A 17,907-nucleotide genomic window follows, 5' to 3' on the forward strand; every position below is an offset into this window, starting at 1 on the left:
TTTCCCTGTGATTCATTACATCTTTAAGTCAGTGCATTCCCCTTGTGCATGATCCCTGGGAAAACTGCAGATCAACTATCATGGAGAGGGCATAATTCAAATGTCACTGCTCTGTGAAGCCTATTATAAGGATACTTCAGCACGATAAGTGGAAAAACTTTTTTGGCAGGATCTGCTTTTGGATCCATACTAGAAAAGTTACAGATGATATCTTGGTGGTTCTTATAAGCAACAATGCAGTCAGCTCTAAAAAGTAACAAACCACACAAAGTACATTCACCATATTCTCCATGATTCAGGTTCTCTTGGTTAGCCCATGGAGAAATTTTGACATCCAGATGCCATCTGTAGAAGTAAAAATGGCAATGCTCCATGGTTTAATTGACAAAGAACCAAGGCATGATAACTTAAGTGTCTAAAAAATGTATGAAGCCATTGGAGAATTCAGCCGAACCTTGACCACATGTAACCTCCAAATATATCAGCTTGGGGGAGTGGGGGGGATTAAAAAAACACAACATTTAATGAAAAATAGGTGGCTATTCAGGACCCTTTTGCTTCAATACAGCTGACCAAGAACAACATTAACACCACTGTCAGCATACTTCTACGACTGACATTTAAATCATTACGTGTAAGCGATTGCTCAAAAGTACTGAAGCAAAAAGGTAATCATGACAGCCAAACAAGCAGCTTGAAAGGACAACTGTACCTTTGGTAAAGTATGCCTATACATATGCCTGACTGACAGCCCACCTAAAGATTTTCATTGACCTGAAGCCACACATCCTTTGCTCTATACCCTCTTCATTCTGCACATACATGTTTTTTCATCCCTATAAAGAGATGTACTCAGTAGAAGAGGTGAAAATTGACAAAAATTTGATTCCCCATGGGAATGAATAGGGCCGAGGGCACACTGTGCAAAATAAGGAGAACCCATTTGGAAGAAATGTTGAGTGGTTTTGAGCAGGGCTTCATAGTGAAAAAATAATTTCTGAATGGAGGCCAAAGTATTTATTCAGGCAAGTTGCACTCAGGGGTGGGGCCATGCTTCAAAGGACAATTTGACAGTACCAGCTGTTCTATAAGAAGGGGGCCAAAGGCATAGCTCAATACGGAATTCGATAAGTATCTGCCAGAAGAACAGTAATAATAAAACAAATAAAAAACAAAAGAAAACAAAAACAACAAAAAAACAAAAGTTGAGCAAAAGAAAATCAAATTTAATGGTCGTAAATGCAAAATAAAACAAAACAAAACACAAAAAGCAAAAACAAAAACTCCAAGGCAGTCCATAGAAATTCTGGGTAGGGAATTCATTTTACTTAACTATGAATCAAATCATTAGATTAATACTTTAAAATTAAAGATTTTTTTTTTATATGCAAAGTGGTCATGTATTTCTACAAAGAAAAAAAAATCAAACAGGGATGCAAAAAAGTTAAATGCTCAAATGTTCTTGTGTTGGAAGTTACTCTCACACTTAGTCACCCACCCAACATCCTTGGAAAAAAGGTATCTTAACTTATGCTATAGCAATACAAAGTGTACCATGTAGTGTACATGGAACAAAGGAAACGTTATAGCTACAAGAAACATTACTTGAGTTTAGATACTAACTAACTGGAGTTTTCAAATAACTCTTTGGTCCTTCCCTACCTTTAAGCTGGGTTTGTGGAAAAGATTGGAAACCTTGTACAGGTAACTGAATTTTTCATGAACTTTTAAGGACCAAATCAAATAAATCATAGCAATATTACATCTTCAAAAAGAATTGATCTGAAAGATGCAAATCACTTATTTAAATATGGGTGGTGTAGCGGTATACAGGAATTTTTATTTCTAAACACACAATTTAAAATTAAAAAGAAAAAAGAAAAATCTTGAAATGTGTGGCTGAATTCTTACAAAATGCCAACTAAAGAATTTTGAAAAACAAAGGGAAAACATTTCCAAAAAGTAACTGGAAAATAACTATAAGCTATAACATACAAGTCATTGAATGCCCCACAGTGACCCTGCATATAGGATAAATTATACATGCTGATACTAATGTCGTCATTTTCAGAAACCTGAACTGTAAAGTTACTGTTTAGGCAAGACAACAATAACAGGGGGAGAGAAGCACTGTGTGTGTATGTGTATGTGTATATGTATACACACATACACACACAGATAATTAAGCTGGCAACATGACAGCTTGGTTTAAAAAGTTTCCAGCGTCTGGAAAAGATAAACCCACAAAGCAAACCTTATGAAAGTCTTTAAAGTTAGCACATGCTTATTTTTATCATCTGTAGGTATGTTATCTAACCATATTTTATTTGTATACTTAAAGAAAATAACTTAAAAATTGGTCTAACATGTTGGGAACTCTCAAACATTTGAACATGTAAGTTGCATCCCCAGAGTATAAAAAATCTTTTTTTCTTTTTAAGACTAAGACAGACACTTGTGAAAATTGGCGCAAAATGAGTTGAGTTTTACACTAACAAAGAAAAAAAGTCTTCCCCGACTTCAATCTTATTTTCTCTATTTCATACAAAATCTAAGAGCAAGTTATTTGTGGGACTTGCTTGTTTTGAAGGAAACTTGCAAGGTTTTGTCCCCTAAACGGTAGCCATTAAGACTTGCAATGGCCATGGCAGCTTCTTCATAGTTTGTCATGGTCACAAAACCAAAACCTTTGCACTTGTTGGTGTTAAAATCACGGATAACCTTCACGTTAGTGACTGCTCCAAAAGGACCAAACATCTGCCAGAGGATTCCTTCATCTGCATCTTGCCCAAGGTTGTAAATAAAGATGCACCATCCAGAGGAAGCATTGCTAGCAACATTCACACCAGATATACTGCTCATATGATCAACTCCCATGGGTGAAAATCTATTAAAAAAAAAAAAAAAAAAAAACAAACATTCCAAAGTTTAAGGTTTAGGCAGAAATAAACAGATTAAAGTAAAGACATTTTCCTTACATTTGCAAGCTATATTTGTGGACTTTCAATAATTTAAAAGTTTAAAGCCAAAATCCATCCTTACATTTCATATTTCAAAGTTGTACAGGCGCCAATCCTGTACTAAAATTGCTTATTCCGATTTCACTATGCACTGTAAGCTTCCTACAGTGTACATTAGCAGTTGCAGCAAGTCAGGCAGAGACCACCTAATTTCCTGGTCGCACTCCGCAGTCTAGTAATTTCCTTCTCTGCTTGTCCATACCCCACTCCTTTTATTCATTGGATCTCAGCTACCGTTTTCATGGAGGCTCAGCATCACATATGGGCATTGCTTCTGCCTCCTGTTTTAAGGGAAGCTATGTACAGAAACCCACCAGCCGTTCACATCATCCATAATCTGTCTGTATTGTATAGAGAAGCATAGACACCTGACAATATCACCAAGTCAAAAATAATGTAATGATAAACTGACCATCAATCCAAATGTCCTTGAATGTTTACCCCAAGATCCAGGACCCTTATTTTTATATTCAACTACACTAAACTAAGTTGCCATTTTTATGTTGCCTCATTGGCCAAATGTTGTGGCCACTCTCCCCATTACCTGCATGCTCAATATAAAAAGTCTCTTTTTATGAAAGCAGACTGTCATTTAACAATTATTCTCATTAAAAGGGGATCCAGGGAAGGGAAAAAAAAAGGTTTTGTACTCATCGTAAAATCCTTTTCTCTGAAGTTCATTGATGGACACAGCTCCTTTAATTCTTGACCTTAGGTTATAACGCCACCTTCAGGAAAGGACTAGGCAGGACATGTAAAACCAGCAAGACTGTACAGCACCAGCAAGACTGTACAGCACCAGCAAGACTGTACAGCACCAGCAAGACTGTAAAGTCCTTCTGGCTATAACCCCTCAACCTGCAGCTCAGTTTGTCAAAAAGCAGTACAAACATAAATAGAGGGGAGGGTACTGTGTCCGTCAAACTTCAGAGAAAAGGATTTTATGGGGAGTACAAAAATCCCATTTTCTCCTTCGTTCATTGACGAACACAGGTCCTTTAATTCTTGACCTTAGGGATGTCCCCAAGGAGTGTCAAAAAATGAGGGGTGGAAACAGCAAAACATAACTGAACCCACAACAAAAGGAACACCTTAACAGGAGTTGCCGTCAAAACCTGCGGCCAAATTGTACATCAAAGGATGCGTTCACAACAAACTTGTAACTTAAAGTGTAAATTGCAACCTTATGCAGCTGCCTGTAAAGCCTTGCGGCCAAAGAAAGCATCTGAAGATGCGTTTGCGTCGACCTGAATAAAGTTACGAACCAGAGTGTGAAGCAAGTGGTCATTGAAAAAACACTAAGGCCGATACCTGGCCTTCAATAGTACTCAAGGCCAGCTTCATTTCCAATGCCATCTGCAGAAATTCAAGGACCCTACCTATGACATACTTCCTGGGGTGCCCAACTCTGGATTCACACCAGGAGACATATGCCTCCCAGACTCTATAGTATATGACTCTGGAGGCCGGCATCCTTGCAGTAACCAAAGTAGAAACTACTGAAGCAGACAGCCACAGTCTTTCAGAATGTGGGTCTCAACAGCCAGACCATTAAATTTAGAGTCTGTAAGGTAGGATGGAATACCAGACCTTGCGAGAGAAGGTCTGGCCATAGTGGTAGAGTCCGTGGGTCCCCAACCACCATGTTTACGATATCTGAAAACCAAGATCTCCTGGGCCACAAGAATCACCTCCTTCCCTTCCTGCGAAAAAGGCACGAAAGCAGAACAGAAGGGAACGCATAGATCAGTGAAAACTGATCCCATGGAAAAAGCAAGACATCTGTTCCGCATGCCATCTGATCCCTTGACACAAAGTTGTTAATCTTATTGAACCTGGACGCAAAACAGATCCACGTCCGGAACTCCCCATCTTTGACATATTGACAGAAAGATGTCGGGGTGAAGAGACCATTCTCCCGGAACTGTTGGCGACTCAAGTAGTCCGACTGCCAATTCTCTATCCCTAGAATGAAGATTGCTGATAGACAAGGAATGTCTTCTGCCCAAGCTAGGATACAATACAACTCTTTGGGCGACATGAATTCTCATAACCCCCCTTGGCGATTGATATAGGCCACTGCTGTGGCATTGTCAGATTGGATTCCGACAGGATAATTCTGTAGTCTGAGCATCCAGACCTTCAGGGCCCGGCATACTGCCCAAATCTCTAGAATATTGATGGGCAAGGTCATTTCTGATTTGGACCATTTCCCTTGGACAGGCGCTTCTTCCAGGCCTGCTCCCCAGCCCAGAAGGCTGCTATCTGTTACCACCTTCAAGGGAACAGGTAGAAAGGATTTTCCTTTTTGAAGATTCTTGGTCATCAACCACCAATTGAGGCTCTGATGCACTTTGGGGGATAAACTTATTGGGAAGTCCAGAGCTTGGACCTTCTTGTTGCAAATTGATAGGATACTGTTTTTCAGCAGTTTTGAATGAAACTGCAAAAGGAACGGCCTCCAAAGTAGTCACGGTTTTTCCCAACAATTTCATGCAAAGTCGAATAGAAGGATGATTCTTTGTTTTTATCAACTGAATCAGTTATGGGACTGATCCTTTCCTGGGGCAAAAATGCCCTCTTCTGAACTCTATGATCAGCTCCAAGTACTACAATCTCCTTGATGTTTTTAAGGAGGAATTCTCTAGGCTGAGAATCCAACCTAGGTATTCCAGGTAGCTGACTGCGGTGACCAAACTTTGGTTTAAGCGGGCTACCGACTGATCTATCAAGAGTAGATCGTCCAAGTAGGCTAGTATCGTTATACCTCAAGCCATTAATCTGGATAAAGGAGGAGCCAGGACCTTTGTAAACACTTGAAGTGCAGTAGCTAGACTGAAGGGCAGAGCTACAAACTGAAAATTAAGATTTTCTACCTCGAAGAGTAAATATTTCTGGTGAGCGGGGGAAAATTGGCACATGGAGATAAGCATTCTTGATGTCGATTGACGCCAGAAGTTCCCCCCCTTGTAGGATGGAGACTACTGATAGGATTGACTCCATGAGAAAAGAGCAGATATTCAAAAGCCGGTTTAGATCTTTGAGATCTAAAATAGGTCTGACATCCCCGTTTGGTTTTGTTACCGTGAAAAGGTTTATATAAAACCCTAATCCTCACTCTTCCAAGGGGACCATCGATATCACTCTTTGAGACAAGAGATTATCTTACGATAGAAATACTTTTTTTTTTTACTGGATCTCTGGGAAAGTTTGATCTGAGAAAAACGAGTAGACTAATTTGCTGAACTCTAGTTTGTAACCTAGAGATATCGAGGAAACCATCCATCTGTCTTAATGTTCCTGCCAGACCCTTGAAAACTGCAAAAGCCCCCCCCCCCCACTCGAATGAGCAGGGGCACCCCTTTATAAGGAGGTTTTAGTATTTAGTTTTGTGGCTTTCCTCCCCCAGGGCCTCTTGATCCTGTGACTGATCCTGAGGTTTACCTCTTGAACCGGACGGTGGGGGCTATTGTGACTGCTTGGAGGCTGATGCTCCTGGCAATGGAAAAGAAGCTTGTCTAAAAGAAAAACACTTAAACTTCTTAACCGGTAAAAGGAAACTTTTTCCATTAGAAATTCTTTGGATGTATTTATCCAGAGCGTCTCCAAATAACCGTTCACCGTGAACTGGGACACCGGCCAAGAGCTTTTTTTTCACGACGATTCGGATGACCAATTTTTCAACCATAAGATTCTATGCATGTGTACCAGCCCTAATGTAAGCCATGAGGCCTGGAGAATAGAATCTTTCATAGCATATACTGTAAAACACGCCTGATATCCCAGCCAAATCTTGGGCCTGCTGATCAAGAATAACCTTGAGTACCTCAATAAACTGGTCTTTTAAAGAGGAAGTAAACCCTGATGAGTTGACTTCCTCTTTCATTCCCTGCAAAGGTAAAGCATAATGGACTACTATGCATCGCATAGTAGTCCGTTATGTGTCACTTACCTAACAGAAGCCAGCGAAGTCACCGCTGTCCCCTGTAGTCCGGCGCATCCATCTTCTCGGTGGGTCTTGCTGCTCCGCCGCTGTCATTCGGCGAAATCGCGATGACGTCACTCCCGCACATGCGCACGGGAGCCGCCACACGTGGCATATCGCCGTTGACTGTGGTGAGCTCGGTGCGCCTGCACGCCGCTGTCTACGGCGCATGCGCCATAGACAGCGGTGCCCGTCTTTCGGCAAATATCTTCTAAATGTGTAGGTTTAGGAGATATTTCTTGGATCTACAGGTAAGCCTTAAAGGGATTGTAAAGTGATTTAAAAAAATAAATAACAAACATGTTATACTTACCTCCACTGTGCAGCTTGTTTTGCACAGAGTGGCCCCGAACCTTGTCTACTGGGGTCCCTCGGCGACTGTCTCGGCTTCCTCCCGCAGGTGCTTCTCGCATTCATGCGAGCTCCCTCGCATGGTGAGAAGCATCTGCGGGCACGCTCCCGTGATACAGCCGGCGGCTATAGCAGCTCGCTGTATCACACGGCCCCGCCCCCCGTGTCAGTGGATGTGATTGACAGCAGCACGAGCCAATGGCTGCGCTGCTTTCCATCCATCCACTCCAGCCAATCAGTGGCCAGGCTGAACGGTGGAAAGGACATCGGGGGACGAGCGCAGGACTTTCGAGGGGTGAGGTAAGTAAAACGGGGGGGGGGGGGGGGCGCGGCTGGGGGCGCAGGCACTGTCAGATGTTTTTTCACCTTAATGCATTAAGAAGAAAAAAACATTTACCTTTACAATCCCTTTAATCTAGGCTTACCTGTAGGTCAAAATGTGTTGTAAGGGTTTACAACCACTTTAAGGTCTGAGATACCCTGTTCGCTGCCAGGGCAGGGTGAACCTGCAAGCAAAATATAGTTTTTAAAAAGGAATTCCAACTTCTTATCTACTGGGTCCTTCAGCATTTGAGCATTGTCTACTGGACAAGTCAGGTTTTTGTTCACAGAGGATATAGCAGTGTCAATTGCGGGAATCCCCAGTTTCTTATTAAACTCTTCCTCCTTTTTTGGAGGACAAAACTGTTTATCTGTGTGCTCTCACTCAGAATACATAAACTTTTTTAGCCATGAATGGATAGGAAAGCATGAACAGTTTGGGGAGGCTTTAGTGAACCAAAACCGGAAGTGGGCTCAGACGGACGGTTACTGGCAGAAAAAAATGTGGCGCGGACCAATTCAGTGAGCGACTGTACCAACAATCTTTCTTGCGAAACTGATCCTTCCATATTAGGTGCTTAAGAGGAGAAGTCCCCAGCCTCTTACTGGTCCCCTGAGAGAAATTTGTCATCTCTCGCCCCTCGTTTCTCAGCATGAGGGTCCTGAGCAATGGACAGGGACCTGTTACACTAAAGCCCCATACACACCATCAGATTTTCTGCTGATTTTGGTCTTCAGATTTACCAAAACCATATAAATATGAGGTCAAACCTTAGGAGTTTTAATTTTTATGCAATCAGGCAGGCCCTTGCACTACATGGTTTTAGTAAAGCTGAAGACAAGAATCAGCAGAAAATCTGATTGTGTGCTTTAGTCCTACTCTGGGATGCAATTAAAGTGTACATTTTTTGCTCCAACCCGAAAATGGTTGAAGAAAAAAAACCTCCTTAGCAATATATATATATATATATATATATATATATATATATATATATATATATATATATATATATATATATACACACAGGGGCTGCGGTGTTAGGAGCAGCTGCAACACTCGTCACTCCTGATGGCGCACTCTAACCAGCCATATTACTCGGAGGGAAGGATTCCATCTTTTTAGAGATGGTTCTAGGCTTCCGTGTGACTGTAGAAGACTTTCTATAGCCCTTTTTTGAGGTGTCTTTACCCCCTTCAGACCATAGCCTGAGGCACAAAGCAGAGGTACTACCAGAAGGAATGCATCCACTGCTTGAGCAATAGTTCAGCCCTGTCGCTGCTGTCAATGCACAGCCTGATGCAGTGGTAAACGTGTCAAAAGGAATGCCTGTGTCACCAAATCTTTCATGCCACCTTTGCGCGTATCCCTGTGCAGCTTGCAGCAGTAACAATGGTGCGTTTTAAACACTTTCCCGCGCTGGGCACTTTTTTTTTCTGTGCTTCTTCCCTGTGAAGAGGGGCAGAAAAAACAGCACTGGGGGGAGTCTGGTGGGGAGGAAAAACCCCCTCAGACTTACCGGAGGTCCACTGCTGGCTGGAGGAAAGGAAACTGCTGTTCCTGGACACATTGTGGGCTCTCAGAAAAGCACGAGACATTAAGTGCTCTATACAGCACCCAGCGGTGACATATAGGCATGACAACATTCACTAAATTTAAAGGAGACATAACAAAATTTCTTAGAAAACGCCACTTAATTTTCCCGCTGCAGGGTTTTCTGTGGTAAAACCAACAGACAGACCTTCACCCTTCATGGTTGGTTCCGTTAAACTTTCAGAAGCTAGGGATCCATGGGGAAAACCACAATCCTGGACCTGTAATAGCACCACTGCCAGTAAAACTTTATGGCCTTATTACCAAAAGTACTAGATCCAGGGGTCCAGCTCCCTCAAAGATGCGTTTACAGGCAAGACCTCGTTTCTTCAGAAAAAAGGCCCAGGTACCATTAAACTTGGCCTAAAAGACACTTTGAATGGATCCAGCTGCATGGCTAGCCCCAGCATGAATTGTTCCAGGGGAGCACAGCACATTTTAACTCGTGACCAACACCTTAGGTTCCGCTGAAAAAACTGAGGTACTCCCACTAGTGGGAGGGATTATATGGGGAGTGCACTTTTTGTCTTAGGGCATACCAGTGTCCATCACCTGAAGGTGGCCTATAACCCACATAGTAACTACTATGGCCCTGTGTCCCGTGACGTACGATAAGTACCATTTTAGTGTTTTCCGATCACACCAAGCTATGCAGTGGAAGAACGTACTTGCAGGATGTCTCCAACTTACAAGCATGGTTTAATTGGGCAACTATGTGGCAGATGAGGTTTAATGTTGATAAATGTAAAGTTATGCACTTGGAGGCTAAGAATATGCACACATCATACATACTGGGGGGGGGGGGGGGGGGTACAACGGGGGAAAATACATAGTGGAGAAGGATCTGGGGGTTTTGGTATATCATAAGCTTAATAATAGCATGCAATGCCAAGCTGTGGTTTCCAAAGTGAGCCGTCCTTGTATTGAGGGGTATAAACTCCAGAGAAATATAATTTTGCCCCTGTACAAATCATTAATAAGACCTCATTTGGAATGTGCAGTTCAGTTTTGGGCACCAGTTCACAAAAAAGGATATGGGGGGAACTGGAAAAAGTGCAGAGAAGGGCAACCAAACTGATGAGTCATTCAGGAGCTCAGCTATAAGGAAAGATTAGAGGACTGAATTTGTTCTCTATTGAGAAGAGGAGAATATGATCAACATGTACAAATACATAAGGGGTCCATATAGTGAACTTGGTGTTGAGTTGTCATTCATTTTAAGGCCATCACAGAGGACAAGGAGGCACTCTTTACATCTCAAGGAAAACAGATTTCATCTCCAAATACGGAAAGGTTTCTTCACGGTAAGAGCTGTGAAAATGTAGAATATATTCTGGCCAGCTCAGTAGATTGCGTTAAGCTTTTCACTACCAGGTCCGTATAGGTCTTTACAGCACTGCTTGCTGCTGGCCAGGTACATACTTCGCACAGACCTACATTCCTCCTCGGTTATAAACTCAAGGTCACTCCAGTGACCATAAACTTCTATCAGAAATGTTCAGCAGAGACTGCTGAACAAAATAGCTCTGATTAGTGGCTAACAAGCTGCTGATCAGAGTTATTCAGCTAAAATGACCCCCCCCCCCCCCCACCTTTCACCCAACACTTCCTCAAATGCTTGCTCTGTCGCCCCACACTGTCCTCTGCCTAAAACATCTAACCCCTAGCACTGATTCTCACACCCCCGCCAGCATGGTTCTCCTCTGATGATCTGTTGCAATTTCCGTCTCCCTCCACTGCCACTCCCACCGGCAATTGCAGAGTTCATTCGTTTTCCTCTAAATGATTATACCCCAGGTGGAAAACAAAGTATGGCCAGTGCTTTAAGCGTGTTTTTTTTTTTTTTTTAAAGTGGAACAAAGGGATCCTGTTCCTTTAAAGCATGTTCTATATCACAGTGCTTGTGCTGTGTACTTTGGTCCCTTCTATCACCTGAAATACCTGGTTCTGCCCTTCCCCCTGTAAATGGACCACGGTTGATCATGGCTGCTGAGCCCCGGCACCATGGTTAGTTTATGTGCCTCCCTCATCTGTAGCCCTGCTCTCCTGTGTCCTCCAACCCCTCATTGCATCCCTGTCAGCTCGTGACAGTGCCCGGCCCTCTGCTCCTTTTGCTAAAATAGCATACTTTATACAATTTTCTCTGGTTTCTAATGCTGTGTTTCCCCAAAAAGAAGCCCAGGTCTTAAATTTGGAAACAAAAAAAAAAAAAAACAGTAGGGCTTATTTTCAGGGTAGGGCTTGCCATTATGTTCTGTCTTCTCTACCCCTCCCTATCTGTCAGGAATCCCCAGTGTGAACAGAGTAAAAGTGGTTGTAAAATGCTCTATTATTATAAAGTGATTTATATAGCGCCAACAGTTTGCGCATCGCTTTATAACATGAGAGCAGACAGTACAATTACAATACAAATCCATACAGGAGGGACTAGAGGGCCCTGCTCGTTAGAGCTTACAATCTAGAAGACAGGGTCAAGTTGAAATAAAAAAGGTAATAACTGTAGGGGGTGAGCTAAGGGAGAAAATTAAAATACAGTTAGGTGTGGTAGGATAGGCTTCTCTGAAGAGAAGGGTTTTCAGGGATCGTCTAAAAGCTAATAAAGTAGGAGATAGGCGGATAAATTGGGGTAGGGCATTCCATAGGATTGGAGAGGCTTTGGAAAAGTCCTGGAGGCGAGCATGGGAGGAGGTGATGAGGGAGCTAGAGAGCAGGAGGTCTTGAGAGGAACGAAGAGAACGAGTAGGTTGGTATTTAGAGACTAAGCTAGTGATGTAGCTGGGGGCGAAATTGTGGATGGCTTTGTACGTAGTTAGTATTTTGAATTTAATTATTTGGCCGAGCGGAAGCCAGTGGAGGGATTGACAGAGGAGTAGCAGACACAGAGCGATTGGTAAGGTGGATGAGTCTGGCAGCAGCATTCATGATGGATTGAAGAGGTGATACACTATGCACAGGTAAGCCAATGAGAAGGGAGTTGCAGTAGTCGAGATGAGAGATGAGCAGTGAGTGAATTGAGAGCTTTGTGTCATTGGTTAGAAAGGGGCGTATTGTGGAGATGTTGCGGAGGTTGAGGCGGCAGGATTTGGACAGCGATTGGATGTGTTGCTTGAAGGAGAGTTCAGAACTACACCTAGAACCTTGGCATGTGGGGATGGGCTTATGGTGGCACCAATTTTGACAGTGAGATCAGGGAAAGGAAAAATTATAAGTTCGGTTTTGGACAGATTGAGTTTGAGGAAGTGGTGCGACATCTAGACTGATATATCTGATAGTAAATTAATGATACGGGAGGAGACAGAGGGAGTGATCTGAGGGGTAGAGAAATAGATTTGGGTGTCGTCAGTGTAGAGGTGGTATTGGCTCAGGGAGGTGGTGTAGATTGAAAATAGGAGCGGTCCAAGAACAGAACCTTGGGGGACCCCCAACAGAGAAAGGAAGAGGAAAGGAGGAAGTAGAGTTGTAAGAAAGATTAAAGGTGTGGTTGGATAAGTAGGAAAGAGAACCATCGAAGAGTACAGTCATGGAGACCAAAGGCATGGAATTTTTCATATCAAAGGCAGCAGAAAGGTCCAGGAGTAGGAGTACAGAATAATGTCAAACTACAGTAATATATAATGTAAAAGGTTTGTGTTTCTGTAATAAATTTTGTTATAAAACCTCCTTATAGTGCCGCTCTGCGCTTTCAATGACCCACCTGAGTGATTTTCCCTGCTCCGAGCACTGCAGAGTGACCCGCCCCGAGATCCCCTGACAGCGGGTGGATCAGCTGAGCGCTACTCGGCACTTCCATGACCCGCCTGTGTTGTCTTCACTGCTCTGAGCACTGGGGAGGGAGAGGGGCCCGAGATCCCCCACTGACAGCTGGCAAAAGAGAAAAGCAGCAAGGGATCAGCTGAGCACCGCTCAGCGCTTCCAAGGCCCGTCTGAGCTGTCTTCCCAGCTCCAAGCACTGCAGGGGTATTTGACACAATTAGAGAAAAACTCTTTTACATTATATAATACTGCAATAGAGCAGATTATACCAGTTTACAAGCACTTTAAACTAGGGCTCATTTTCAGCCTCCCTGAAAACCAAAAGGCATTATTTTCAGGGATACACAGTAGGTGCCCGTGTACCTTTTATAGAAAAATTGGGTTTATACCAGATTTCAGAGCACCTCTCACGTGGCCGGCGGCTTTTCTCCGCTCCCAACTGACGTTAGCAGGGGATTCTCGGGCCCTCCACTGGGTTTATTTTTTATGGTATAAACAAAAGACCAAATTGTGGAAAACTTTTTTTTTTTTTTTTTTTTTTTTAAACATTGTTATAAAACCTATATCCCAAAAAGGGTTCAATATTGAGTTAGCCCATCGTTCGCAGCTATAACTGCTTCAACTCTTCTGGGAAGGCTGTCCACGAGGCTTGGGAGTGTGTCTATGGGAATGTTTGACCATTCTTCCAGAAGCACATTTGTGAGGGCAGGCACTGATGTGGACGAGAAGGCCTGGCTTACAGTCTCTGCTCTAATTCCTCCTAAAAGCATTCTATTGCGTTGAGGTCAGGCTAGTCATGTTCCTCAACCCCAAACTCGCTCATGCCTTTATGAGCCTCGTTTGGGCACTGGTGCTCAGTCAAGTTGGAACAGGAAGAGGCCATTCCCAAACTGTTCCCACAAAGTTGGGAGCATAGAATTGTCCAAAATGTCTTGGTATGCTGACACCTTAAGATTTCCCTTCATTGGAACTAAGGGGTCAAGCCCAAGCCCTGAAAAACAATTCCACACCATAGTCCCCCCTCCAAATGATTTGGACCAGTGTACAAAGCAAAGACATTGATGAGCAAGTTTGGGGTGGAGGAACTTGACAGATCTGCACAGAGTCCTGACATCAAGCCAGCTGCGAGCCAGGCCCTCTCATCCACATCAGTGTCTGACCTCACAAATACACTTCTGTAAGAATGGTCAAACATTCCCATAGACCCACTCTTAAACCACGTGGACAGGCTTCCTAGAAACGTTGAAGCCGTTAGAGCTGCAAAGGGTGGGCCAACACAACATTGAACCCAACGGACCAAGACCGGGATGACATTAAAAGTTCATGTGTGTATAAAGGCAGGCATCCCAATACTTTAGTTAATATAATGAATATTTGGTAAAAAAAAATCCCAATGAGTATATTGGTTTGCACAAAAGTTATAGCCTCTACAAACTATGGCATACTGGAATTCGTATTTTATATACTATATACAAGGACTGCAATGTTGCGGCAGACAGTCTGACACTGATACTTTGTGGGATCCAGTCACACCAAGAAAGATCAGTGCTTATGCACGGTCATTGTACTAATGTTACTGCCTGGGAAGGGGTTAAAGATTTAGGTAGTTCAAATGCTTAAAATTTGTGCCCTACCAGTGTGTGTGCTGCTGTGCAGGGGCTCTAGAGCCTTACCTCTTACCTCTCTCCTTGCCGATCAGAGGGTGCAGTCGTACATCGATTGGCCGGCAACAGGTTATCGGCTTGAGCTGTGTCACAGCCCACGACCCCTACCCAGAGGTGCCGGATCATATGCTAGGTAAGTTATGCGATTGCAATAGAAGTTTAACCACTTGCCAATGTATATAAACAACCCCTTTCTGCCGAGTGTATTTTAAAGTTCTGTTTTAACAGTGGTTCGCAGTCTGCACATCTTGCTTTTTCTCTTCTATGACATATCAGAGGAGACCGATATGGCCAGTATGAAAAGTGGCCCTAGATGCAAGCTGTGATATATCTTTATACTAAAAAGTTTGAAGACCTTTTGTTAGTGGGGGTCCAAAAAAAAAAAAAAAAAAAAAAACACCTGTTGAGAGAACACCCAAAGAGGAGCTGTGGTGGTGGGCACATCTGCGTAGTTTTCATTGGGGGATAAAAGTTTTAATTCCTTATGCATATGGAAATTTATTGCACTTTCTAAAGCTGGTCACATGAAGATTGGATGCTGTATGGGACGGTTATCCTTTTGGACAATTTACACGTTTTTTCTTTGGGATATATATTTCAATGGCTATTTCTTCTGTTATACTGATTCACAAGGGTTGTTTTCTGAAGTTTTTGTTGTATTGCATTTTTTCCCCACAGACTGAATAAGATTCATATCATTTTGTTTAGAATGTATAATTTAGGGAGAGGAATTACAGAGTGCTTCACCTATTCTAGGTATATGAATTGTATTAATGTGAAGCTTGCACTTTTTTGTAGTAGCTCTGCAATATGACTTTAAGACAGCGTTATAGGAGATACGAGCAAGGAATTGTTGGGCGTTTTTAAAAGTTTTTGTATTAAACCTGCTTTTAACACCATTCCCCCTGGCCTATAGTCAAATGATGGCCTGGCGGAGTTCTCGATCTGGGTGGACGTCACACGATGTCCTCCCCCAAAGTCGCCCCGCGGGCCATGCTGCAGCACGATTTGTCACCTGTTGTGTCCCATCAGAGTGTAACGGCACCAATCACTACAGATCACATGACATTTGCACACAATGAATGGCTTTCATTCATTGTGTACTACTGTATTAATCTGTGATTGGTCACAGTGATTACATTGTGCAGACAGGGCCAATCACAGCCCATCTGCACCATGTGATGAGCTGTGGTCAATCACACCCCAGCTGCACCATGTGATCAGCTGTGGTCAATCACAGCTGATCACAATATTTAACACTAAATATTTTTCATTCAGAAAAATTGGTTGTTTAAAAAAAAATTCACTGTTATAAGTTAAAAAAAATAAAATAAAAAAAAAACACCTGACCACTTCTTCAGAGTATTACTGTATTACTACTGTAATATTGTATTGCTCTGGTCCAAGTACATGAAGGTAAAAAAAAAAAAAAAAATTTCTTCAACACTGTCACCAGTCAGTGCAGTGTTGCTGATCATCGCCAAACACCAGTTATATAAATAATGATGCTGTACTGGCCTGGTTGCAGTATGAAAAAAAAAAAAAATCTTAAATTCCAATTTCAAAAAACTTGCCATGCCTCTTGCTAAATGAAATTTAAAGTACACAAAATTTAAAGGGGAATTGGAACTTTATGTGAGGCAAGTGGGGATTAGAAGAGATAATACATACGTGGTAGGCCAATGAGTTTATTGTCACACAGAGGGTATAAATAAGATTGAACTCCGTATGAAATACATTGAAACCAATTATGTGGATTGTAGTGAAGTACAGTTCATAAATACATACAATGGTACAATTACATATTCTAAACAGTTTATGCATCTATAACCTTAAAAACAAAATAGCAGCACATTCCAGTTGCCAATGGAGGAGCATGTACCCCCTGTTGGAAAACAACAATGGAAAAAAGGATAGTGATTATTGGCAATGATAAACAAACAGTTTGCATATTTTGTTTTTGTTTTTAAGGTTATAACTGCATGAACTGTTTGGAATATGTAATTTTCCAATTTGTTGTATTTATGAACTGTACTTCACTCCAATCCACATAATTGGTGGTTTCAATGCATTTCATACCGAGTTCAATCTTATACCCTCTGTGTGACAAACTCATTGGCCTACAAGGTATTATCCTTTTTATTCCCCACCTGCCTCATATAAAGTCCCAATTTCTCTTTAAATTTCATCGAATCAGGGATGGAGGCCCATATTACCATATGTACACCTCATTCAAAGTCCCAATGCCCCCCTCCCCCTTTGCACGTGTCACTTACTAAATAGCTTGGACTCTATACTTTCGAAAAAGGGGTAATTTGGGAATATATGCATCATCCTGTCAATTTTCTGCCTCAAGATAGGCCGTCAGTACATCAAGACTGATTTTTTTTTTTTATAGATACAGCAGGTAAAATAAGTATTTAACACGTTACCACTTTTCTAGGTAAATATATTTCTAAAAGGTGCTACTGACATGAAATGATCACTACATGTTGGTAACAACCCATACATACAAAGAAACCAAAACAAATAGGTTCAGAAATTAAGTAAAAGGAGTTGAATGACACAGGGAAAAAGTATTGAACACTAACTTCGTACAAAATCCTTTGTTGGTAATGACCCCATACTAGAAACCTTAGGGTGAGCATACTCTGGCTACTCTAAAAAAGCATGTACAGCATCATTAAGGATTATCCTTCAAAGGAAAGTTCACCTTCACAGAAAAATCTGTAATGTGAACTTACACAGGAGCCCCTCAAATCCCTGGACCTGTACAACGGAGATAGGAGCTGTCAGTGCAGGGATCACCGGTCAGAGGGACCAGGTGCGATGGGGAGGGGGTCCAGTGCAAGAGACGTAGTGTGGGGGTGTTTTGCCCCGGGTGCAAAATTTAGAGGGGAGCCGCAAGAGGCAGCAGGTTACTGGCAGCTCTTCTCCTTTGCTGTGCACTAGTAGACTCTTTGCTATGAGGAACAAGTATTGGTTAGGTCCTGGCTTAGGCTTCAGCGATAACACTGACACCACAGTGACTGAACAGTGAAGACCATCCATGATGATCCCAGGGATCATGACTGTGCGGAGTGGGAGAAAGAGGGGGGCAAGCTAGGCATCCTTTCCATTACATGTCCCTCCCAACACACCAGGTCCAGGATCAACCCTCACTCTGTCCGACCTATTAGCCTGTCCCACAGCCCAGACTCTCCCAAGTCTGACTCCTGCCTG

At 42.5% G+C, this 17,907-nt stretch overlaps 1 protein-coding gene across 1 annotated transcript in view; it reads right to left on the reverse strand.

Moving 5' to 3' along the window:
• Positions 1 to 1,205: 1,205 nt before the first annotated feature.
• LOC143974390 (ELAV-like protein 1) overlaps positions 1,206 to 17,907 on the reverse strand; it is a 67,241-nt gene continuing 50,539 nt past the window's right edge. The window contains exon 5 of the mRNA XM_077475714.1: positions 1,206 to 2,887. Coding sequence (XP_077331840.1) covers positions 2,563 to 2,887 — 325 coding nt within the window. The 3' untranslated portion in view covers positions 1,206 to 2,562. The remainder of the gene's footprint in view (positions 2,888 to 17,907) is intronic.

The sequence above is a fragment of the Lithobates pipiens genome, unplaced genomic scaffold (assembly GCF_037356315.1).
Source record: "Lithobates pipiens isolate NorthernLeopardFrog02 unplaced genomic scaffold, aLitPip1_a1.2 Scaffold_13, whole genome shotgun sequence".
Taxonomy (NCBI): domain Eukaryota; kingdom Metazoa; phylum Chordata; class Amphibia; order Anura; family Ranidae; genus Lithobates; species Lithobates pipiens.